The 24,395-nt window shown below is 42.4% G+C and overlaps 1 protein-coding gene across 4 annotated transcripts in view; it reads left to right on the top strand.

Moving 5' to 3' along the window:
* MCC (MCC regulator of WNT signaling pathway) overlaps positions 1 to 24,395 on the top strand; it is a 511,343-nt gene that overhangs the window by 404,902 nt on the left and 82,046 nt on the right. For all 4 annotated transcript variants that reach the window (XR_013764460.1, XM_079143883.1, XM_079143881.1 and 1 more), the window contains 2 exons: positions 4,047 to 4,189; positions 16,184 to 16,326. Coding sequence is in view for 3 of the 4 variants with exons in the window: in XM_079143883.1 (XP_079000009.1) it covers positions 4,047 to 4,189; positions 16,184 to 16,326 (286 nt within the window). In the remaining variant the exon portion in view is untranslated. The remainder of the gene's footprint in view (positions 1 to 4,046; positions 4,190 to 16,183; positions 16,327 to 24,395) is intronic.

Raw genomic sequence — 24,395 nt, 5'->3', positions numbered from 1 at the left:
TAGGGAGCCTAGAAATAAGCCCATGCATCTGCAGCCAACTGATTTTTGACAAAGGTGTGAAGAGCAAACCTTGGAGCAAGGACAGCCTTTTCAATAAATGTTGGTTATCAAAGGCTGTGAAGAGAGAGGGGAGAAGGTTGAGCAGTAGAAACTAAGTTATGTAGTAACTTAGGAGCGAGACTTTCTGGTGTGCTGTTACACAGTAGAATGACTAGGTAACAGCAATGTACTATGCATTTCAAAAAATATAGAAGAAAGGTGCTGGTGTAGTAGTGCATGCCTATAATCCCAACTATTCAGGAGGCTGAGGCAGGAGGATCACAAGTTCAAGGCCAGCCTGGACAATTTAGTGAGATCCCATCTCAGACAAATAAAAAGGGCATGTAGCTGAATGGTAGAGCATCCAGGGGTTCAATCCCTAGGACTCAAAAAAAAGCCCTAGAAGAAAGGATCCTGAATGTTTCTATCATAAAGAAATGATAGATGTTTGAGGAAGGAGATATAAAATTTTTAAACTTCAAATTTTTTGGAAATGTTTACACACAATTATAAAAATAAGCACTCCCTTTTCCTGCTCAGTTTTCGTTGTTGCATTACCTTTATGAATGAGGCTTTGCTGAAACACGTGCTACAGGTGACTCTTATGGAGGTGCAGCATTGAGCTTGGCCTAGCCAGTGTCCTTGTGAAATCACACACCATTCCAAGTTAAAAAAAAAAAAAAATGCCCTCCCAGGGCGTGGAAACTCAGGGTGGTGGGAGGCGCTGAATGAGTAAGGATAAGCGTGTGGAACAGAATCTGGCCTCACACTAACAGGCCTGTCCTGCCTGTGCAGGGTGTCACCAGGGCAGGGGAGGCCATGACTGTGCACGGAATGGCTTTGTCTGCCCCTGGTGCCACCCCCTCATCTGCCTCTCTTCCTGAACTACACTGCCATGTTCCCAGGCTCGACTCATGCGCAGTTGGATGGGCTGTTAACAAGGGTGTTTTGTTGGGTCCTTTGGCTCCTGCAGGTGTCGGCTTGTTTCCTCCTACACGCTTGCCCTGTGGGAGTTGCACGACTTTTCCCTGCACCACAGCTTGCAGGTGCTTCTGGCGTTTTCTCTAAGCTTTGAGATCAGTGCTCTGTTGAGGCACTGGCTGAATGCAGTTGAGTGTCAGCAAGAGGATGTCAGTTTGTACCGATGAAGCTTCAGCAGTCTTTCTCAGCCAGTCCTACGTCTATGGCTGGGAGTTTGTTTTGATAATGGTTTTCCAGTACTGTCTTTTCACTGAAGAAGGAATCTCTGTGTGTCATTCTGCCATCAGCTCTCCTTCCCACCCCACCATGAATCTGGAATTTTTTCAGTCCCCCTGGATAGTGTGACTACTGTATCCTGCGTAGCACCTGCCTCAATCTCTTAGACATTATGGGAAATCAAGTAGTCTATATTTGCTGAAGAAGTATTATAGAGACTTTCTGCTATTTAAAAAAGAATACTTATTGAAGCATAGAGGAATATAAGCCAGACTTCTTTGCCCTTAGCCAAAAGACATTTTTTTCCCCCAGCTTATTCTTGTTACTACTCCCAAATGAACCCTTGAGGTCCAAATACACATTGTGAATCTTTTCTTCTTTTATCTACAAGTGCTGCTCTGTTGCCTGAATCATCAGACTTCCTGTGGTCTCTTGTTTCTACATGTACCATCCAGGCAGACTTTCCAGTTAGAGCAGGGACAAAGGTGGTACAAACCCAGATACCCTCATTCTCTATCTTGTCTCTGCAGCCTGGTGGTCCCCCTTCCCCAGGATCTCCTTTTGGGCAGCCTACAGCAGTCCAGAGGGATGCTAAGGGTGCTGGTGGTTATCAGTTCATTGTGTGTTTTTTTAATATATATAAACACTGGCATGTCTTAATTGTTAAATGGGTTTTGCAATTTCTTGCCAGCCTAAGAGGTAGTAGTGGCCTGTTGACCAGTAAAGATTGTAAAGAAGGAAGAATAATGGGCATTAATGGAACATAGGAGCTCATTAACTCTGGGAGGGGAAGAATTTCACAGAGATATCTAGCCGTAGAGAACTGAGCACAGAAAACCAGTAACAATGGCAGTGTAGAAAGTGTCATAGCATAGACAAAATGCAGGTCAGGGAATGGACACTATCCTTTGATTAATTTAAGATTTGGAACTGGGACCTTCATGAGAGTATCCACTCTATATATCTACATACACAACACACCCACACACACAAATTGTAGGATGAGAAAAAAGAATAATAGCAAGAACTCATAGATGAATACTCTGTGGCAACCAAAAAGAACAATGTTCTGTTGTTAGTATGTTCCAGAGAAGTACAGATTTTTTCATTTATTGACATAAACCGACTTGAGATACTACCATTTTGTGGATTTCTTTTGTTTCTTTTAATGTTTGGTGGATCACAGATGAAAAGGCTCTAAGTGCTTGGAGAGAGTATCTGTGGCCTGTTATTCTGTTAAGAAAGCTTCCATATAGACGTGACTTTTGGCAGGAGTTGGGGGGTGAGGGGTGGGCAGGTATCTGGGGACTGAACCCAGGACTCATGCATGCCAAGGGTGCACTGTACCACTGAGCTGAACTCCCAGTCCTGGGGAAGTGGTCTTGACTCTGTTTTCATCCTTACCTCTGGTCCCACTTAATGTGCTATGGACATAACCTTGAGTGACGGTTATTTGATGATTTAGGCTGGCACTAGAAATAGTCGTCCACATCAGCATTTTTTTTTTTTTTAAAGCAAATGCCCCAAAAAAGTCTATGATACAACATTTAATAACTTATTCCCTCTGATCTTTTCTCTGGAGCTCTCAGTAATGCCCCAGGAAGTTACATTCATACCAATCAAGTTCATAGGTTTGATCCCTGCCATGATTTATACCAATGTACTTGTCAGATGTCTTAATTGAGTTCTTCCGGTTTTGTATTGAGTTAGGCTGAGTATAGTTTTTGTCTTTGCCCTGGGTTATACCATTGTAAACTTAGTAGATTTAGGGAGGTGGAAGGGCATCAGAGGTAATGGGTAAGCAGTCTTACCCTTTTCCTGCCTGCCACCAGGCTTAAAATGCAAAGCTGGCAAGCACATATGGCTCTTGGCATTAGGAAAAATCTTGTTGAAAATGAAATTAAAATTCCTCTGCTGGACAGGAAATTAATCAGGGATGAGTGTGGTGCTCAGGCACACAAACTAGACCACTTGCTCCATCACTGAGGAGCATTTTATTGTGAAAGAGATTAACTGCACAGTGAGGGGTAAAGATTGAAGAGGGCAGAGGAAAATCAAAGAGGTGAGCAGGTTCCTTAGGATTTCAACTCTGTCTACAAAAATGTGTTCACAGCATCTGCTACCTTAGTCTATCAAACCTGAGCAAGGGAAATGCCTCAGCCTTTTTTGTCATTGTTTCTACAGAGTAGCCTCCATGACAATGAGGTAGAGTGGAACTTGTTCATTCTGTAACACTGCTAGATGTCCCACAGTATGCTGGGCCATATGCCAGGGCCAGGGCTAAATGACAAAAACACATAGTCCCTGCCTTTTAAGAGCTTCTGGTCTGGGAGGAAAGGATATTGGAAAGCATGAAATTCACAGGTTATCCAGCCAGATAAGACACTGTGATAGCATAGGGTTATTTGGTTGAAAATTAGCTGAAACATACCCTGATCAGCTTGAATAAAAAAGGGTTGAATTGGTAAAAGGGAAACTGAACAACCATGAAGTAATGCTTGGGAACTCAGAGACAGTCTTCACAGGCTGTTGATGAATCAGTGCCTTGCAATTTGAGGTCCATTTGCTCAAGATTCAAATTCCCAGAGAAGATATCTGCTGAATCCAACTTGGGCCACTTGCTGAGGCACTGTTTTCCAAAGAGTGCTAGAAAGGCAGAGCCTTAGGTGTCCTCTTGGGACATTGTAAGATTTAGCTGCTGATCCATCTACTGGGTTGCCAGCCAGTGAGCAGGCCATAGAATGTAGACTCACTCGTTGACTGAAAGGTGTGTCACCTCGTCAACACTTCTCTCCTGTTCTCTGTTCCAGTGTGAGCAGTCTCACCTCATGAGAGAGCATGAGGATGTCCAAGAGCGAACCACGCTGCGGTATGAGGAACGCATCACAGAACTCCACAGCATCATCGCTGAGCTCAATAAGAAGATAGACCGCTTGCAAGGCACCACCATCAGGTACTGGGGCTCCAGGCTCTGTTTTCTCTGCACCCCTCTGTGCTGTTACTTGGGTGTGGGAGCTGAAGGAGCCCCTGTGATTATGGTTACTGATGCTTTCTTTGTAACTAAGACTTTCACAGTTTGTGAAACACCTTCTCTTTGCTTTGTTAAAAAGAACTTTTACCTCCATTATTCTTTTCTGATTCAGATCCTTGCAGTAACCCTGGAAGGTAGACTGGGTAGGCTATATAAGACTCAGTTTATTGATAAGGGCACAGAATCAGAAAGTGAGTGAAATGTTTTATTAGTGAGTCCCAAGTGGAGCACCCTATATCTTAGAGACATGCTGGTGTTCCCACAACCTCACCAGGTCTTTTTATTTTCCAGATGTATAGACTGTGTGCCTCCCTCAGAGATTTTGAGAGATTCATGAAGCCACCATAGTGGCTTACATCTAAGCATTATGTAGGCTTCTAGATAATCTATTAATATTTTGAGCTTATCCCAAGTTCTTAATCAGCATTGTCTTATCCTCTTACAGACTCGTCAATCCATCATTTTAACTGCTGAGAAAGCTGGGCCTTAAAATATCACTGCTTTGCAGTTATACTCAGCAGTGGCTAGAGGTGGAGTCAGAACCCAGAATATCTCTGCCTTTACTTAATTTTCTTTCCATAAAGTGACTCAGGGATTCTACCTCTTTTGCTGATCCATCCATTGCTCCTAAGTCTCCAACACACAGTGCTTTAGTTGGTTGTGTCTGCTCTGTTGTTCAGGGGACTTGCTAAGTGACTTAACAGAACCAAGGATGAGAATCTTTCTGGAGGTGCTCAGGGAACACTGAGGAAAGCCCCTACTGTTTTGGAGAAAGGTGGTCTGTTCACAGAATGCTTATACAAACCATAATTAAAAGAGTCTTAGAGGCAGCTGCTGTCAATCTCCATCTAGAAGTTCTGGGTCAGGGGAAACTTTGGGTGCATTTTTTTCCAACTTGGAGAGTCGCAGTAATGATGGGGCTTCTTGATGAGGGTACCAAGGGGCATCTGTTTCCTGGGCAAAATTGTGGAAAAATTTGCACTGGGTTGGAGCCACACAATAAATTTCATATTCTAATTTAGAACTTCAAGGCTTTTAAATTGTATCCTGGTCTTCAGAGTGATTGTAGGTTAGAAATACATGAGCCGAGAAGAATTTTCAACCAAAAGAAATGATTATAGCAGTTTTAAAGGAGCCTAACAGAGGACACTGGCAAATTTGTAATTTCCATGAAAATATGTTGCATTTTTAAACACTTGAGAAGGTGAAAGCAAATGGACTTAGTGAGTTGTGAAAAAAATGCATCACACATCACCTGGAACACTCAATTTCAAGATGTGTAAATGGAATATAATGGCCAAACTGCTATCCTTAAAATACAGTGAACTGCTTGGCCATAAACATTTATTGATGCCTCTTATTTAAAAGAAGAGTACACCTATGCAGATGTCACATTAAATTCTGCTGGTTTTCATTATGTAAATGATCTGGCTTCTCCTTGAGGACACTCTCTGCAGGGCTGTAAGAGTCACAAACATGTGGGTCAGTGATACAAGGCACTTCCTGTCCTCTGAGCTCTAGAGGCCAAGGTCATCTCCCCAGCCTTCAGCACCCCAATGAATTTGTTTGGTCTCATCTCCCAATATGCTCGGATAGCCCCAGCGCAGCAGGAACAGGCACCTTGGGTGAATGCTAATTCCCCTTGCATATCCAAAGTCCAGAGAATTGCTCAGGTCCTTGTATGGTCCTGATTTATGAAGGCATATTAGTCTGCTCATGTTGCCATGACAAAATTCCTTAGACTGGGTGGCTGAAACCACAGAACTCACTTTTCTCACAGTTCTGGAGGCTGAAAAGTTCAAGTTGCCAACTAATTTGATTCCCCAGTGAGGGCTCTTTCTGATGTGAAGATTGCCTCCTTCTCATTGTATCCTAACATGGCAAAGGAGGGAGAATGGGAACTCAAGCTGTCTGGTGTCAGTTATCAGCACAAGGACTTCATCCTCATGACCTCATCTTTCAAATATCATCATGTTGGAGCTTGGCCTTCATATGAATTTGGGGGTACACAGTTTGATCTAAAGCCAAAAGTCAGGTACCAAATGATATTATGACTTGACTCTGTAACCTTTTTCAATGCTCTGGAGATATGATAACTAGCAGTAGTTTATGGTCCTTACTTTGGTATCCACGGACCAAGGGGGGAAATAGAAGTAGCTCTTCTTATTCATATGCCTAAAAACCCACTTTGAAAAAATTGCTGCTCATTCTTGCACCTTTGAGCTCTGCTAATTGACAAGTCTCCATTCCCAAGGGAGCAATGCCTCCAGCAGAGAATATGATTATGGTTCTATTAACTGCCACCTGGTCCATTGGAGTATCTCCTGCCACTGAGCCAACAAGCAAAGAATATGGTTATTATGCTGACAGGGCTAAATATTAAGGGAGAAATTGAGTTGTTACTATTCTGTAGGGCAGTGAGTACTATGTCTGAAATGTGGGTTTTTCTAGGAAGTCCCCCAGAAATTGTCTAGTGGCAAAAGCTAGTAGATTAGAGCAACCCAACACAGGGCTATGCCCCTCAGGAATAAAAATTTTGGTTTACCTCACCATGTAAAGAACTAATTCTAACAAGTTGAAATGCTGACTAAGCACAAAGGAAATAGGTTTTCCTAGTAGAAGAAAGTGATAACAACTGTAGCCTTATGTCCAGTTATAGAAAAGATGGCTAAGCTGTGCACATCTTCTTGCTTGTTCACATGTGTATTCATTTCCTTTTCTTCATTCCCACTGATATTTTACATAGGGCAAATTGATACTAGTGAAACTTAAATTTCGTGGTTAGATTAGATGATATCTAGGTAGGTTTTTCATTGAACTAGAAGAGGCAAAAGATTACCTAACAGTGGATGCAGTAACTGATGGTACTTTGCGTCTTGCATTCTGAGAAAAAGCTGAGCCCACTTATCCTGAGTTGAGGGATGGTAGTAGAAGATTAGTGTCATTTTGATTGCATTTGGGAATTTAAGTGTGGCCCAGCGGGCATGTATGGACAGGTACTGAGGGTAGACTATAATGAATATCTTCTGGCCCTTGATACCATTCCCATCCCTCTCTCATTTCTCCAGTATCAAAAGAATCTGGAACCCTGAGGCCCCCGTTACCATCTGGGTTGTGGATATAGTTTTGGTTCTGCCAATGAGATACACTCACATGGGTCTGGAAGGTAGAAGGGAGGTGAGATCTGTTCTCCGACACTCACGTGGGTCTGGAAGGTCTTGGAAGGGAGGTGAGATCTGTTCTCTGTAGCATGCTGGTGCAGTTGTCATGCAGGCTGCCATCATGGCTGGCATAAGGTCCTGCTTTGCAGCCAGACCCTGGAGCTGTGGGGAGGTGTGAAGGCAGCAGCATTCCCTGATTTCTGAGGGGACCACAGCTGTGACAGTGTCTGACAACTCCTGGTGGCTTCCACCCATCTTCGCTTCTCCAGCCTTCCAACAGTTCTGCAGACACAGCACTACCTAAAGCCACTGCGTTCTATTTGAACCAGTCCATGCAGTTTGTTTTCCTAACTGAACCCTGCCTAATGCATCCTAGACCTCATATCCTAGACATAAACCCTGAACGTTCTATTTGTGTGGCCTTCCAAAAACTTGTATTTGTGAATATTTTAAACAAATCAGATCATACAATCCGCACTGTTTTGTCATATGTGCTCTTTCATTTACCCAGGAATGACTTTTAAAAAAATGTTTGACTTGGGAAGATTATATAATGGCAGAGGGAAAATGGAAAAAAAATACAGCAATAAAACTCACTTTGAATCTGAAAAAAAAAAAAGATGTCTAAGCAAATTCAACATGAGATCTTTTCTTTCCCAAGAAGATTATTTTCTTTTCCCATAAGCTACTCTCATAACATCAGCCTTTCACCCCCTGCTCCCTTGACTAGTCCTTGCTCTGTGCTTCATTTTGCATCAGCTCGCTTAGCTCCCCTTCTGACCCTGACAGTTTCCCTTTACTATAGTCTGAATTATGCCCCTCCCCCATCCATCTGTTCATCACCAATATGACGTCTTTGGAAATGGCCTCTGGGGGCTGTCTAGGGTTAGATGAGCTCATAAGGGTGGAACCCCACCATGAGATATTGCCCTCGTAAGAAGAGATAATGGAAAAGAATTCCAGTATTTTTTCCAACCCTCTGCCATACTAGATACTTTTTAAACATTAAAATTTTTTCAAAAACTAAAGGTAACAAACAGTGACATCTCATTTTTATGCTGTGTTTCATGTTTGAGAGTTATATGTTAGGAATTTTGCTCCTTTCTTCTCTTTGTGTTTAACTTTATTATCTACTATGTGCCACCAACTTGGAAAGTATTTAAATATGTAGTAAGTAATGCTTACAATGAAGACAAGAAGAAGAGATACTGGGGAGCCAGTGCTTCTTCTCTCTGTCCCTGCTGAGGACACAGAGAAGGCCACCATCTGAGAGTCAGAGACAACCCTCTCTAGAAACCCACCATAGTGACATCTGGTCTTGTACTTCCCGGCCTCCAGAACTGTGAAAATAAATTTCTGTTTTTAAGCTACTTAGTCAATGCCATTTTGTTTGGGTGGCCTGACCACTGGTAGTCCCCCACGCACCTTTCCCCCTTCTTTTTCTGGTGTTAGGGATTGAACCCTGGGCCTCATGCCTGCTAAACACATGTTCTTACTACTGAGCTACCACTTATCCCCTACCCCCATCCACTTATAATCTTAACTGGAAAATCCAGCATCTTTTTCTTGCTATTGGTTCTTTTCTATAGCATTTGATCAGAGTCTTCCTTACTTCCTGATGTGCTCTTTAAACATCTAGGACCCTGCCATTCCTGGATCTCCTATTCCTCCCCTGAGATCCAAACTCCACCTCGGCCTTTATCCTGGGCTCACTCTCCCCAGCACCTTTCAAACTGACAGCAACCCCAAACCAATGATGGGTGTGCTGTATCTCAAACACAGTGTAACCCAAACCTCTTCATGTCCCAGCAAAACGTGTTGTTCTGATTAATTTATGACCTGAAAAGTCAAATATAATGAAATCAAAATAAAACCCAGAAAGATACATTTCTTCCTCCCTGTCTTCTCTTGTGGTATGCATAAACCTTTGTTCAACATGTGCAAGTTCTTGTATACAGATCTCGTATCAGATCTTGTTGAGACAAGGATGGGTTATTATGTTTGTGGAAGAGCATGTCAAAATCCCATTTGTTCAGTTATTCACCAGACGGCTCCTAGATGAGTCTGACCACCCTCTGTGCTGTATGGAAAAATAAGAGGAGGTTGAACTAAAGGAAAAAATCAAGATTCCACTCCTCACTTATTTCCACCATAGATTTTTAAGAGAGCGGTAAAAGGAATATATTTCCTACCTATCTCTAAAAAAAAAAAAAAAAAAAAAAAAACTTTATCAAAAGAATGCCAGCCATTTCAGTGCAAGTCTGTCTTAAATTGTAGAAAAATAGTGTTTATTTGTGTTTTAACAAATAAACCCCTCTAGGTTAGGTAGACTGGGTTCACTAGCCACAATTGACTGACAGCTGCCAAGGCAGGTGGATGACCATCTGGGTCTTCTTCCCAGTTCGTTCCAACCCAGTAACAGGCATAAATGTGCATTGCAAAATAAAGTAGATAGAAGGACAATTAATGACGTGATGTTCTGTTAAATGCTGCTGACTCCAGAGTCCTTCAGCTTGAAGTCTGGAATTTATAAGCATGGCACTTTTATTGACTTTTCCCTGTTCGTTTCACCCCTCGCCAGTAAGAAGGAATCTTTTGAAATATGGAAAACAAGTCTTTTTCCTAGACCACAATATTAGATTGCTGTTTCATGGGTACCGAACTTAGGAATTAAGCTGTACTACTGACTGGTTGCATAATGATATGTAAAGTTGCTTCACTTCTCAAAACTTGGGTTGTCTTATTTTTAAAATGAAGGTATCGATCTTGGCTTAACTGGTCTTTAAGATCCTTGTGGTTTGTCAGCCTGTGACTTTTCTGTCTGCCGGTCATCACACAGGCATGTACACAGTCTAGAATCTGCCTCCTTAGGAGAATTTGTTGTGTTTTTCTCTTTAAGCTAGTAGCGAGCATTAATCATTACATGTCTAAATAAAGCAACTTGGAAGCCCTTCACAAATGCATCTAAGTCAATGAAATCGTGTGCATTTAGAATCCCATGAGATGATCCTTCAAGTTCCAGAAAACACTTGAGAACTTTGTAATTCCATCATTATGAAACATCCACTATGGAGTATAATTATCAACATTTCTCAGTTTATTTAGACTTTTGTGTATTTTAAAATTGTCACTTTGTGGACTTTTCCTCATTTTTCTCTTTTTAATCACTAGAGCTAGCAGTGGATATTTTGGGGGGGAGGCATCCCCCCAAACCTCCACCTGGAAATAAGTTATTCTTGGATGTGTATACAGCAAAAAGTCATTTAGTGGATATTATCTTTTTAAATACATAATTATACATAATAGTGGGATTCATTATGCCATATTCATATGTGCATTTGACATAATTGGAACAATAAAGTCATTTTGAGAGGCTGATGCTATGTCCTTACCAAGGCACCTTCCCTGGTTAGTGGCTCAAGGTTGTGCAAAAGAGCCCTTGAACACTCAACTCAGGATCTTGTCTTTGTACCATGAACCAGTAGAGTACTTTTGATCTATTCCTTTGCTCTTGATAGACTGTTGTTCTTAAATGGTAGAGAAAAACCCCCATCCCCAGTCTGGTGTGTCTACCATAATCACAAATTGTCAATTTACAAAGAGCCCAGAGAGAATACGTTTTTGTCATTTTCCTGTCCCAGATTCCAACCTCCTTTCAAGATGTTGATAGGTGGGGCTGGGGCTGTAACTCAGTGGCAGAGCACTTGCCTAGCATGTGTGAGGCACTAGGTTTGATTCTTTGCACCACATAAAAATAAACACAAAATAAAAGCATGCTTTCTATACACAACTACAAAAAAATAATTTAAAAAAAGATGCTGATAGGTGATGATAGAGATGTGCGACTCCATGATGTTCTGCCAAAGTTGGTGGGCAAAACAACGGGGCTGCCCACATCTTCTTATATTTAGGCTCAGTGGAACCTATTTTGTACCTCATTCTTTGTACCACAAAACTGCCTCTATTCTTTTTGCAAGGTGGCTTTCCACCTCTTAATTATGATTTTCTTTGTCTGCATGTGATGTTTTTGTTCCAGAGTACTTATTATGATTATCATAGGACATATTCTCACCTGGGATCAGCTATGTTCAGCCTAGCTCCTGCTGTGTAGTCAAAGATAGAGATTCTGCTCATACTTCCTTCTCTTCATTTTATATGTTTCCACGCAAAACGTTGGCAACATTCACTACTTCCTCTGAATTCCTAGACTTCCCACACTGTAATTTTATTTCTACCATCTCACTCTGATCATTTTCCTCCTCCAGTTCTCTTTTTGATCAAAATGCCCTCTTGACTACTGCCTTTCCTCCTCAGGCCCCCTTTTGGTTGCAGCCACACCAAACACCTTGCTCCTTACCAAACTCTAGTCACTCACAGCTCCTCTGAGCCTTTGCATGTGTTATTCTGCTCTTGTAACCTGCTTCAAACGTCTTCACCTCAAGAATCAGCTGGAGGACTGGGGTTGTGACTCAGTGGCAGAGCACTTACCTACCACATGTGAGACACTGAGTTTGAGCCTCAGCAATACATCAAAATAAATAAATTAATTAAATAAAGATTTTTTAAAAAAGGAAAAAGAATCATCTAGAGTGCTGCTTCATCTGGGAAGTCCTCCCTGGCCCCTACCTGCTGGCAGCCCCACATGTCCTTCTGTGTTCACCCCCAGCAGCCCTCTTAGGTTAGAATTGATTGCAAACCTATTTGTCCTCTTCCAGACAGTCTTTGCTTTCCTATACTTGAATGGATATCCTTAGTTTGTATTTCATGTCACCGAAATGTGGTGTTATTCACCAGTGTGGTGTTATTCTCCCTCTGACCATGCTCTGACCTCAAGGGAATAGTGCTACAATGGTGACTTCCTTCCTCCACCCCTTCCCTATTTGCTCTTTTGTAAAGTTCATCCCAGTAATCCCTGGAAGTAATTTAGCACAAAGCAAGAGATTTGGCAGGAAGAGTACGTTTTGGAATTTGCCAAGCCAGGAGGGTTTAAGGTGTCTATTAAAGAGTTTTGCAAATGCTATTTATTCCAGAGGAGCAGCAACAGCATTTATCACTCACTTTCTTGGCTATAAAACAGTCTCAGTGAAGCAGAGGCTGATTACATTGGCCATGTAATAAAGGTAATTTATTCATCATACACAATCTCCTATTAAATAAATCAGAATCTTAAGTGGTGACTTGAAAGGAGAGCTGACATATCAGTGCACAAACAGTTGTCCTCTAGACCAAAAAGGTGATTCCAAAGAGTACTTTTTAATTGTTTTCTTTCCTAAACCTAATTATTGTTGACTTCTGAAGATGTCTAATAATAGACTTGCTCATACAACATTATTAACCTTTATCTTTTTGCCTTCACCACCCCCATTCGAATTCATATTTGGCATGGCTAGGGGCTTTACATCTATTTAAAGTCTTCCTAGTTTTCTGAATAGCTCTTATTTAAAATGTTTTATAAAGCAGGGACTCTTTGATAAGCAACTGAATCTCTTTCCCAGAACATTGATTTCTTGAGAGAATCAAGAACTTTGGCAAACTCTTCCCATTCCTCTGACTTGTAGATGCCTCTTCCCCAAGGCTCAGAGGCGACTACTCACCATCTTGGTCTAGACCAAACTCCAGACTGTCGACTTTCTGCACACCCCTTCTGCATTCGTGGCTACTCAAAAGCATGAATTTCTTCTCTTCCTAGCTTTCTTCACAGGCACCCTCTCCCTGGGACTGAGCAGACACCAGTGGGCCTTCCCCTTCCACAGTCATATCCGTGATGATGTTCTCTCCCACAACCGTTGCAAAATAAACACTTTAAAGAGAGTCCCTTTTGCTTTCTCCACCCCAACGCCCAGTGCGTATGTGGAAATGGTGGTAGTGGAATATAGAGAGGGCATCATGCGTGCTTTTTTTTTTTTTTTTTCAGATGTTGGTGGACCTTTATTTTATTCATTTATTTATACGTGGTGCTGAGACTCAAACCCAGTGCCTCACACATGCTAGGCAAGTGCTGTACCACAGAGTCACAACCCCAGCCCTGTGCTTTCAAACACACACTAGAAGTCTGAGTTTTCTCACCTTGCTAATAGTGCAATTCAGAGACCAGAAGTTGAAGGATCTGTGAGGGGCTGAAAAGAAGTGGGTGTGCACATGCACATGTTCTTGGATAGGCAGAATTAATATTTTCAAAATGGCCATACTACCAAAAGTGCTATACAGATTCGATGCAATTCCAATTAAAATCCCAATGACGTACCTTACAGAAATAGAGCAAGCAATTGTGAAATTCATCTGGAAGAATAAGAAACCCAGAATAGCTAAAGCAATCCTTAGCAGGGAGTATCGCAATACCAGAACTTCAACTATACTACAAAGCAATAGTAACAAAAATGGCATGGTATTGGCACCAAAATAGACAGGTAGATCAATGGTACAGAATAGAGGACACAGACACAAACCCAAATAAATACAATTTTCTCATACTAGACAAAGGTGCCAAAAGTATGCAATGGAGAAAAGATAGCCTCTTCAACAAATGGTGCTGGGAAAATTGGAAATCCATATGCAACAGAATGGAACTAAACCCATATCTCTCACTGTGCACGAAACTCAACTGAAAATGGATTAAGGACCTCGGAATCGGACCAGAGACCCTGCAGATTATAGAAGTAAAAGTAGGTCCAGATCTTCAACATGTCAGCTTAGGACCAGACTTCCTCAACAGAACTCCCATAGCACAAGAAATAAAAGCAAGAATCAACAACTGGGATAGATTCAAACTAAAAAGCTTTCTCTCAGCAAAGGAAACTATCAGCAATGCAAAGAAAGAGCCTACAGAGTGGGAAAAAATCTTTGCCAATCATACTTCAGACAGAGCACTAATCTCCAGAATATATAAAGAACTCAAAAAACTCTACACCAAGAATACAAATAACCCAATTGACAAACGGGCTAAGGAAATGAACAGACACTTCACAGAAGAAGATCTACAAGCAATCAACAAACATGAAAAAATGTTCCACATCTCTAGTAATAAGAGAAATGCAAATCAAAACCACCCTAAGATTCCATCTCACCCCAATTAGAATGGTGATTATCAAGAATACAAGCAACAATAGGTGTTGGTGAGGATGTGGGGAAAAATGTACACTCATACATTGCTGGTGGGGCTGCAAATTAGTGCAGCCACTCTGGAAAGCAGTGTGGAGATTCCTTAGAAAACTTGGAATGGACCCACCATTTGACCCAGCTATTCCACTCCTTGGCCTATACCCAAAGGACTTAAAATCAACATACTACAGAGATACAGCCACATCAATGTTCATAGCTGCTCAATTCACAATAGCCAGATTGTGGAACCAGCCTAAATGCCCTTCAGTTGATGAATGGATAAAGAAACTGTGGTATATATACAATGGAATATTACTCAGCCATAAAGAATGATAAAATTATGGCATTTACAGGCAAATGGATGCAATTGGAGAATATCATGCTAAGTGAGATAATCTCAAAAAAAAAACCAATCTCAAAAAAACAAAGGTTGAATGATCTCTCTGATAAGCGGATGATGACACATAATGGGGGGTGGGAGGGGTTAGGGTTAGGGATGGGGGCAAGAATGGAGGAAGAAAGGACTGTATAGAGGGAAAGAGGGGTGGGAGGGGTGGGGGGAAGGGAAAAAATAACAGAATGAATCAAACAACATTACCCTTTGTAAATTTATGATTACACAAATGTATAAACAGAAACAACATGTATCCCATTTGTTTAAAAAAAAAAAAAAAAGGAAACAGGGCTGCTTTTCAGCATTGCCTTTCTGTTAGCAAATGCAAATGCAAGGGAAAAGAACACCACATGGTATTCTTTCACTCTTGCCACTTTTCTCCTTACCTATTCTCTTTTTTGTGCCCTAACTCCACCTACCTTCTTTGGGAAAAGTACCTATGGTACTTTTTAGATGTGCTCATCTGTACATCTCTCAGAAGGTCCAATTTGCTCTGCATACATGAACTGATGGTTTCTCAGTCACTCTAACCACCGCATATCCCTGTGTCCTCTTCCAAGAAGGAAGCTCCCAGTGGGACCTTCCAGCTGCTGGCTGTGTTGCTATTCATCAGACTCTTAATTTTGCTTACTCTAGCATCCATGCTAATAGTTAATTTTTACCTTGGAATTTGAGGGGGGTGAAGAAATCTAGTCTCTTTGGGGAATCTTTGAAGAGGGAAGTTTCTAGTGGGCTGATAGACAGTTTTGTTGTGAACATGATATGTAGGTGAGCACAGAAGCAATCTTCCAATTTCACACACTGACTGACCACAGATATGGCCATCTCTTTGGCCTGAAAGGAATCCTGGTTTCTATACACTGGGTAAGAGATCTTTCTCCTTTCTACATGTCTTTGTCTTATCCTTTTTTTTCTTTTTTCTTTTTTTTTTTTTAATACTATTTTCCTTCTTTTTTAGTTGTCAATGGATCTTTTATTTTATTTTATTTATATGTGGTGCTATCAAACCCAGGGCCTCACACATGCCAGGCAAATGCTCTACCACTGAGCCACAACTCCATTTCCCCCCCCCCCCCCATCTTATCCTTAAAAGACATACTCTTGGGCTGGGAATATAGCTCAGATGGTAGAGTGCTTGCTTCTCAGGCACAAGGCCCTGGGTTCAAATCCCCAGCACTGCAAAAAAAAAAAAAAAAAAAGACATACTCTAGGGACTTGGCTCACATACTGTATTGGTGGTGACTGACTCTCCTTTTTTCTCAGGGAGGAAGATGAATACTCAGAACTGCGATCTGAGCTCAGCCAGAGTCAACATGAAGTCAACGAGGACTCTCGAAGCATGGACCAAGACCAGACCTCTGTCTCCATCCCTGAAAACCAGTCCACCATGGTCACTGCTGACATGGGTGAGTCTTCCTGCCCCTACCACCACACCAGAGTTTGGTTTCTGAATTGTGAAAGGAATCTGAGAAACACAGGGCAGCCTGAGTTAAAATTTAATTACCCAAGGAGTTTGGTGAATAGATGAAGACATCTCTATTTCAGTCCCTTACTCACTACTTTTTTGGCCAAAATGCAACTAAAGAGCTGAATTAGGCTTCTGCCTTAAGGATTGTGATTCAAGCTTATGTCACCTTGGTTTGAAAATTCTAGAAACAGGGAACCCATTCAAAAGGCTACTGAAGTGTTCCAAGTTATAGTTGTATCTGAACTATGATTGTGTGAGTAGGAAGGAGGGACAGGGGTGCAAGCACTTTGGAGTGGAAGAAACCCAGCAGGTCTCAGCGACTCTTGGGTAAGAAGGAACAATCCAAAATGATTTTAGCACATTGATCCTAAGTGACTCAGAGGATAGTCATGTTCCTTGGTTAAGGAAGTCAGGTTGAGAAATGAGTTGAGAAATGGTCACATTATGTTTCATATTGTAGAGAAATGTCCATGTGGAAGTATCTGGCAATCAAGTTTTAAACCATAGGTTATGACCCTCTATTGGGTCCTGAAATTATATGAAAAACAAGGTCTTATGGAAATGAAAACAGAGAGACAGGATTATTTCTTGAAACTTGTTTGTTGCATCTGTTTATGTAGTAAGTTGCTAAATGAAATGTTCTGAGTTGCAGTCAAAATGTTGTACAACACTGGTCCATCCAGAAATGCCTGCCTGGATATTTGGAGAGAGATTGAAGTTGAAGGTAGAGGCTTTGAAGTCTTCTGAGCTAAAGCAATCCCATGGTTGAAAGGGTGTGGAGCCAAAAGAGGGAGGCACCCCATATCTTAGGAAACATTCACAAATAGGGGGGAGATGGAAGAAGAATCAGAAGGAAGAAAAATATAGTGAGTTTCATGAGACTTAAAATTAATTGGGGAGGTGGGCATGGTGGTGTACATCAGTAATCCCAGTGGCTTCAGAGGCTGAGGCAGGAAGATTGTGAGTTCAAAGCCAGCCTCAGCAATTTAGCAAGGCCCTAAGCAACTCAGCAAAACCCTGTCTCTAAATAAGAAATACAAAATAGGGCTGGGAATATGGCTCAGTGGTTGAATGCCCCTGAGTTAAATCCCTGGCACCAAAAAAAAAAAAAAGAAAAAAGAAAAAAAAATATATATGAATGAATGAGATTTTATCTAAATATTATACTTTTAGGTTTCATTATCAACTTAAACATGTGTGATAACATCACAGTACCATGTGAGTGTATCAGTTGATTCAGTTCAGGCTTTCTCTGGAAAGTGACACGTGAGCAGAGATGCAGAGGATTAGTAGAAATTAAGCAGGTAAAGGAAGAGATGGTATCCCTCCAGGTGGAGGAGTGCATTCAAGTGGGGGAAAGACCATTGAGGTCAGGTGGGCTGAGCACACAGAGCAGGTATTGAAGACCTCATTAGAAAGTCTGGCCTTTATCCAGAGACCCACCAGAAGGACTGAAAGATGTCAATAGTGGATGAAGGGGGTTGTATGATAAGATTTATATTTCTTAATCAGTCCCTCTTCAGTATGGAAAAAGAGTCCATAGATCAAGGTGAGTTAGGGAGGTTAGCTACGAAACTATTCAAAAATCTAGCTAGGACTAGCGTGGTGACAGTTGAGATGCAAAAAGAAAATGGGTATGGAAAAGGTGAAATTTGGCAAGGTTTGCTGCAGGAGTGGGACAGGTAGAGGCGTGGGTCGGGGTGTCCCTGAAGGGTTTGGTTTGCACAGTTTGGTGTGACTAGAGGGTGGGCCACGCACCAATGTGGGAGCGTAGCAGAAAGAACCAGGTGGTTTTGCATTGAGTTTTGTTTTGTTTTGCTAGTAGTTTTGTTTTGCTAGTGGAGGAACAGGTGGAAATCTTGTGTTTTGTTGGGCATGAGTTTAAGGTGTCTTGAGATATTTGGGTGGAGATGCTTCAGAAGCAGTAGGAACTGAGATAAGAAATCAAGAGGAGGGGCTGGGGCTGTAGCTCAGTGGTACAGCACTTGCCTCACACATGTGAGGCACTGGGTTTAATCATCAGCACCACACAAAAATAAATAAAGATATTGTATTCATCTACAACTTTAAAAAAAAAAAAAGGCAAGAGGAAAGTTCTGGATCTCAGGTTGCAGGTGCTCACTGAAGCAGTAGAAGTGTTTGCTCAGAGAGTGAGAAGTACAGGGAGCCTGATGGAGCCCTGGGGGCCACCAGCTGAGGAACAGACCCAGCAGGAGCCGGTGGCAGGGATTTGCCTTGCACCATTTCAGTCTCAGTTTAAATGTACCTCCTCAGAAAGTCTCCAGAAGCCCCAGTCTGTATGAGTGCCTGTGAGGACGTTGTCACTGCCCCATTGGTTGCCCCCTCATATGACACTGAAATTTTGAATCATGTAGTTATTTGACTTTCCCACTAAACTCTGTTAGACAGAAGTCTGTTTGTTCATCTGCTCCTGTAGCTCCAGAGCCAACCGAAACCCTGGCATGTGGCATATGTTCAAAGATCCTGTTGGAATGGATTAGTGAATGAGGCAGTCAACCAATCCACCAACCAGTCAACTAAACATGTAGGGAGAAAATGGAAAGGGGCAGTCCTAGAGTTATGCCTTGGTGTTGGCCTTCGCAGCAATCCAGGCAGCAGTGTTTTCAAGACAGTCTGCTGTTGGATGACTGGCCCCCATGCTCAACTCCCTCAAACCTGGAGTGACATCACCAGGACATACAGGGTCTCAGAGGGTCTGCAGCTCCTGCCTCCACTGTCACCACCCCGCCTGCCCTTCTTGTTTGTCTTCCAACTCTGGCCACACTGGCCTCCTCTCTCACTGTCCTTCAGCCTCCAGGCTCTGCATTCTGTCCTAGTTCCTTCTGAGAGTCCATGCGTGGCTTTTCCCTCTGTCAGTCAACTGTCTTTGCCCCAGGCCTCCCTGACCCCTTCAAGTCTGCAACATCACTCACTCCCAGGCACCCATCTCTTCATGGCACTTTGCACTCCATAGGTTGTGTTTGCATTTAGTCCCTCACATGTTACCAGTTGTTGTCACTTACAGGGATCTTAGCAACCTTGTGAGCCAACCTAATGGTACCCACAAATAGAAGGTACTTGAGTGAATACCTGAGTAGGAATGGACACACAACTCCTGGAGCTCAGGGTTCTTTGGAGAATGTGGTGATATTTCAACAGGGAAGACAGTGGAGTCAGGACCACCCAGGAGGCCTGCAGGGAACCCTCCTGGGAACCTCAGGCAGGAGCCTGGGAGAACTTTGCAAAAGTCACAGCTGAGTGGAAATGCAAGGGTCAAATGGGAGCAAAGCAGGTAGGGAGAGTGCTTTGGGCAGAGAAGGTCTGCCAGGTCCCTGAGGACAGCAAGTGCTTGGGGACAACTTTGCAGAGTGCAGTAAGGCTGGAGCACAGAGGCAGTCATTGTGTGTGTTAATCGGAACTGGCTGGCTGCCTCTTCTTATTCCTTTGCCATTTTCCAATTAAATTGCTTCAATAGGGAAAAAAAAGCTCCATATATAAACACCATTATAGGAAATCATTAAAAAGCATCCATTTCATTATGCTTGCTATATCTGCAAACCTGCATTACTAACCCAGAGGTTTTCTTGGGCTGGATTTTATATGCAGAGTTTGCTGCAGTGTATTTGCTGATCTCCAAAGATAACAGGAGTTAGTCCAGTCAATTTACCTCATCAAAAAGCACTTTTCTTTTGTTTTTCAAACCCCACCAGTCAAAGCCTGACTGCCTGTTGTGAAAGTTGGCTCCTGGGCACTGTCTTCCAGGTCTGGAGTGGTAAGCGAACTGTTCAGAAAGTTCTGGAACTTCCCAAAGTAGTTAAATAAAAGAGAAAGGTCCCCAGCACATTGCACCTTAAAATAAATGACATCACCTCTTTTCAAACCTGGTCACACTGTTGTCTGGAAAATAAAGGTAACTAAATGGATAAAGCCAAGGTTGGAATCTTGGCTTAGAACCTTTATTTCGTCAATCAAGTGAAGTGTTGTAGTTAAAAGTGAAAGACTGGATCCAACAGTTAACATGCTTTGCTCGTGTACTGTGCCATATGTTTAATCCCCAATCATGAAGGAGGCCCTGAAGTCTTAATAAGGAATCAGAATTCAGAGAAGATTCATCACTTATCTGAGGCCATACAGTGAAGAAGTTTCTGTTGCTGTGCCTGTTTCTGCAGATGGCTTTATTTTTGTACTACTCTATTGCAACAGTGAGACACACTGTGGTTGATACTGTACCCTGCCTGTCACCCTTCAAGGTCTCTAGTGCTGACGGGGGAATTTTGGGAGCAGCTGTGTGATTACAAGCACCTGGCCTAATTGCCGAGCGTTTGTAATTAAACAAGATTCTGCAGATCTCTGAATGAGAAACAACACACTCGACCAAACAATTCAGTGTGTTGCAATCGAGGGGAAGAGATGTGTGCACACGGGCTCATCGCGTCACACATGTGTGGCATCCTCTCCAGCAGGCTATTTTCCCAGCCCTGCTAATGGAACAGCAAAGCTTTTCTGGAGCAATTGCCTGTAAAACAAACAAAATCTCTGATCCCATAGACCTTTGTTGAGCTAGTTGGGGGTTCTGCTCTGATATTTTGAGACCATTTCTGATTTTTAGCAAGAAACTTTTATTTTCCTGGAACTTAGCAACGTTAAGCTGTTATAGCCTCATGGGCTGCAAGGAAGCATAGGATACTTTGCTTGCTGGTATGATCATATAGATGGTATTTTCCTTCATATGAGTCGTTTTTGGAGGACAACCAAGGAAGAATTTACACATGGAACCTGGTGTTTTGGCACGGCTATGACTATGAAATATGTTTAACATTAAAGCCAGATTTTCCTGGCTTAGTGGCTGTTGAGGCTTAATGGCTTCAGGAAAATGTTTAGAAGTGTCAAGCAGCCACTCCAAGTGGGGAGAGCAGGGCAGCACAGGAAAAGGCAGCCCTGCTTCTTCCAAAAACAATTTTTGCAAACTTGGAGAGAAGTGGTTGGAAAGGTGAGGCAGCCTCTCTGGAGAAGGCTCTTTTTACTAGGAGGCTAAGTAGTCACTTCTCCTCCAGTACCAAAAGAGAATCAGAGTATTCGTAACCTGACTTGGAAACTGAGGAACCAGCCCCCCCCCCCCCCCCGCCCCGCCTCATGGAAACGTTAGACTAGACTGAAAGTTGCACCCTGCCTCAATGTAACAGGCTGAGCTGTTTGCTGCCCGTTTCTAACCTCTTCTCCTTAATTTATTTGGGCAACATAATATCCCCCAAGAGGTTCATGAACTGGGTCATCCCTGAGAGCCAAACTCAAGACAAACTTGGGAACATTGGCTTACTGGAGTTACTTCTCTGAGGTAACTGTTTTCTCCCAGAGTCCTGAACCTGGTCCAACAAGATCCCCCTGGGAACATTAACAGGGCTGAGTGACAGAGGAGACCACCAAAAGTCATTCTGGAAGTTTCCTCAGAGGGTTGAGAGCCAGAAAGGTTATTTATTGTTCTGTTTCAGTTTTATTTTCCTCACATTATACTGTTTGGTCATTGCTCAGCCCCCACCCCTACCCACCCAAAAGAGACTCAGGGTATAAATGAGATAGAATAGAAAGCCATTGATCTGCAACCTTCACTCCATATGAGCTCCCACCATTGCTGGTATTCATGAATTCCTCTAATTTAAGCAGTCTTTATTTTCTAAACTGACCATATCTCCTAAGGTTGACTGTTTACCCTGTAATGGAAATGAAATCCAGGCCATTGTTGCTGTTTCTGATACCCTGATCACCACCCTGGTGAACTTTGTTACTATGAAAAGCTATTTTGTATTTCTTTTGAGGCACTGGGGATTGAATTCAGGGGAACTCAGATACTAAGCCATAACCCCAGCCCCTTTAATATTCTTTTTTTATTTTGAGACAGGGTCTTGTTGTTTAGGACTTCACTAAATTGCTGAGATTGGCCTCAAACTTTTGATCTTCCTCGTTCTGTCTCCCAATCACTGGAATTACAGGCGTGTGCCACCATGCCCAGCAGTGTTTAATGTTTCTGACATTCAGATGCTGGGAGTATATTCTTCCCCTTTCCCAGGGGACTTGGAGATCCACAGGCCTGTAACAGGGAGAACCACAAGGCTAGGCACAAGTGCTGGGCCTGAGGTGCACAGGCACTGTTTGCTTTCAGGACTAGAGACGGCCTGTCTGCACAGGGTCTCTTGTCTGTCGTGATAATTCAGGCTGGGAAAGGGCTGTTTGGATTGTCTGGACTTGGGAAGGTGATCACAGGTGAGGCCCATGAGGACCTCTGAGGCAGTGAGGGGGGCTGGAGTTTTTCCTCCAAACATGCCCCTGACTATCTCTCCAAGATCAGTTCTCAGAGGTATAGAATGATTTTTAAGACTTTTCTTGTAGAATGACAAAATACCACCCTTTTTCTATCCCAAAGGTTTTCTACCATCCTCTATAACACTAGGGATTATCTTATGTTAAGTGTCAACTCAGTGATCAGAAGTCACTCACATAAAATGATGCTGACATATGTGTCGCCAAAGCCTTGCTCTCTAGAAGTCACTGCCAGCACTTTTATGTAAGAGGAGGAGGGTGCACATAATCTCTGCACATCGGAAGGAGGGGTCTTAGAAGAGGCACCAAGGACTGGAGCTGGCAGTCCCTGGAGGGTGCTTTATGACAGCTGATGTTAGGCCATCTTCCTCATGACTTCATATTTACAACCAAGTTTGCCATTTCCCAGAAACAAACTGTCAAAATCCAAAGTGACAACAGCAAAAATGAAAACAAATCTCAGGCTGGTAAGATTTGGCTAAAATAGAAGTTGTAAGCATGCAGCCTCGTTTTCTTTGAGCAAAGAAGCACAGAAGTCAGATGTGGGCTGGGAGTGTAGGTTGTTCTTCTGGGACTCCATCCCTGAGTGCTGCTGTGTTCTCAGGTGGTCCTCTGCCTGTGGCAAGCACACTTACAGGGGAGCATTCCTATTCTGGGAGCTATACTGAGAAACCCATCATTTTAGAAGTCTCTGGGTTAAATTGAGGTCTCAGTATATCCATACTGCATGAGACCTTCTTGCCTAGAATGCAAACTATTTGTTTTCCCCTCAACTTTTTATTTTGAAAATTTTCCAACTTACATAAATGGTAAGGTAAACCTAAAAAAACTGTTTTTGATTAACCAATTATTAACATTTTGCCACATTTTCATCCCCCTCCCTCTCCCTCTTTCACATTTATGTGTGTGTGTGTGTGTGTGTGTGTGTGTGTGTGTGTGTATTTTTCCTGAACCAGGTGAAAGTCACTTAACGGACTTTCATTCTTCATTCCTTAATACATCAGTAAGAACTTCTTAAGGACAGGAATCCTCTCCTGTGTAACCAGAGTTTTTATCACACCCAAGACTTTTAATACTGGGAGAACACGTTAATATGTAGTCCAAATTCAACTTTTTCCAATTGTCCCATGAATGCCTTTTATTACTTTGTAGATCTGGCATTCAATCAAGGTTGACACATCATACTCAGTTACCATGTCCCATTACTCCCCTTTATCCTAGGAGGGCACCCCCTACCCTGGTTTTGTCTGTCATGATGTTGACATTTTGGAGAAGACCAGCCCTATATCATGTTAGAAAACCCCTTATTCTGAATAGTCTGATTGTTTTCTTATTAGATTTGTGGTTAAAATTTCTTCTTTTTTTATTTCAAAAAGATATTTAGGTGATGATATGTCCTCTTTGCTGTGTTGCAGCAAGAGGCTCCTAATGCCAATCAGTCCATTGTTAATGGTGTTGAGAGATTCTAAAACTACAGTGGCATTGTTCTTATAAATCCTCTTGTCCTGTTAGACGCAGGCAATTTGAAGCATTAAGCAGGGGGTAACCTCTGAGGATACTTTCTTTCTCTTCCTCTTCTCCTTGGCATTCAGACCTGGTAGTCCAAGATTCTACCATTTTCTGTGTTGCTTTGTTCTGCTACTGTCTATTCCTGATGGGAGCACTTTGCCGTATGCCAAGTGCAGAGGACTG

The sequence above is a fragment of the Sciurus vulgaris genome, assembly GCF_902686455.1.
Source record: "Sciurus vulgaris genome assembly, chromosome: 6".
Taxonomy (NCBI): domain Eukaryota; kingdom Metazoa; phylum Chordata; class Mammalia; order Rodentia; family Sciuridae; genus Sciurus; species Sciurus vulgaris.
This window is presented reverse-complemented; position numbering and strand designations above follow the sequence as displayed.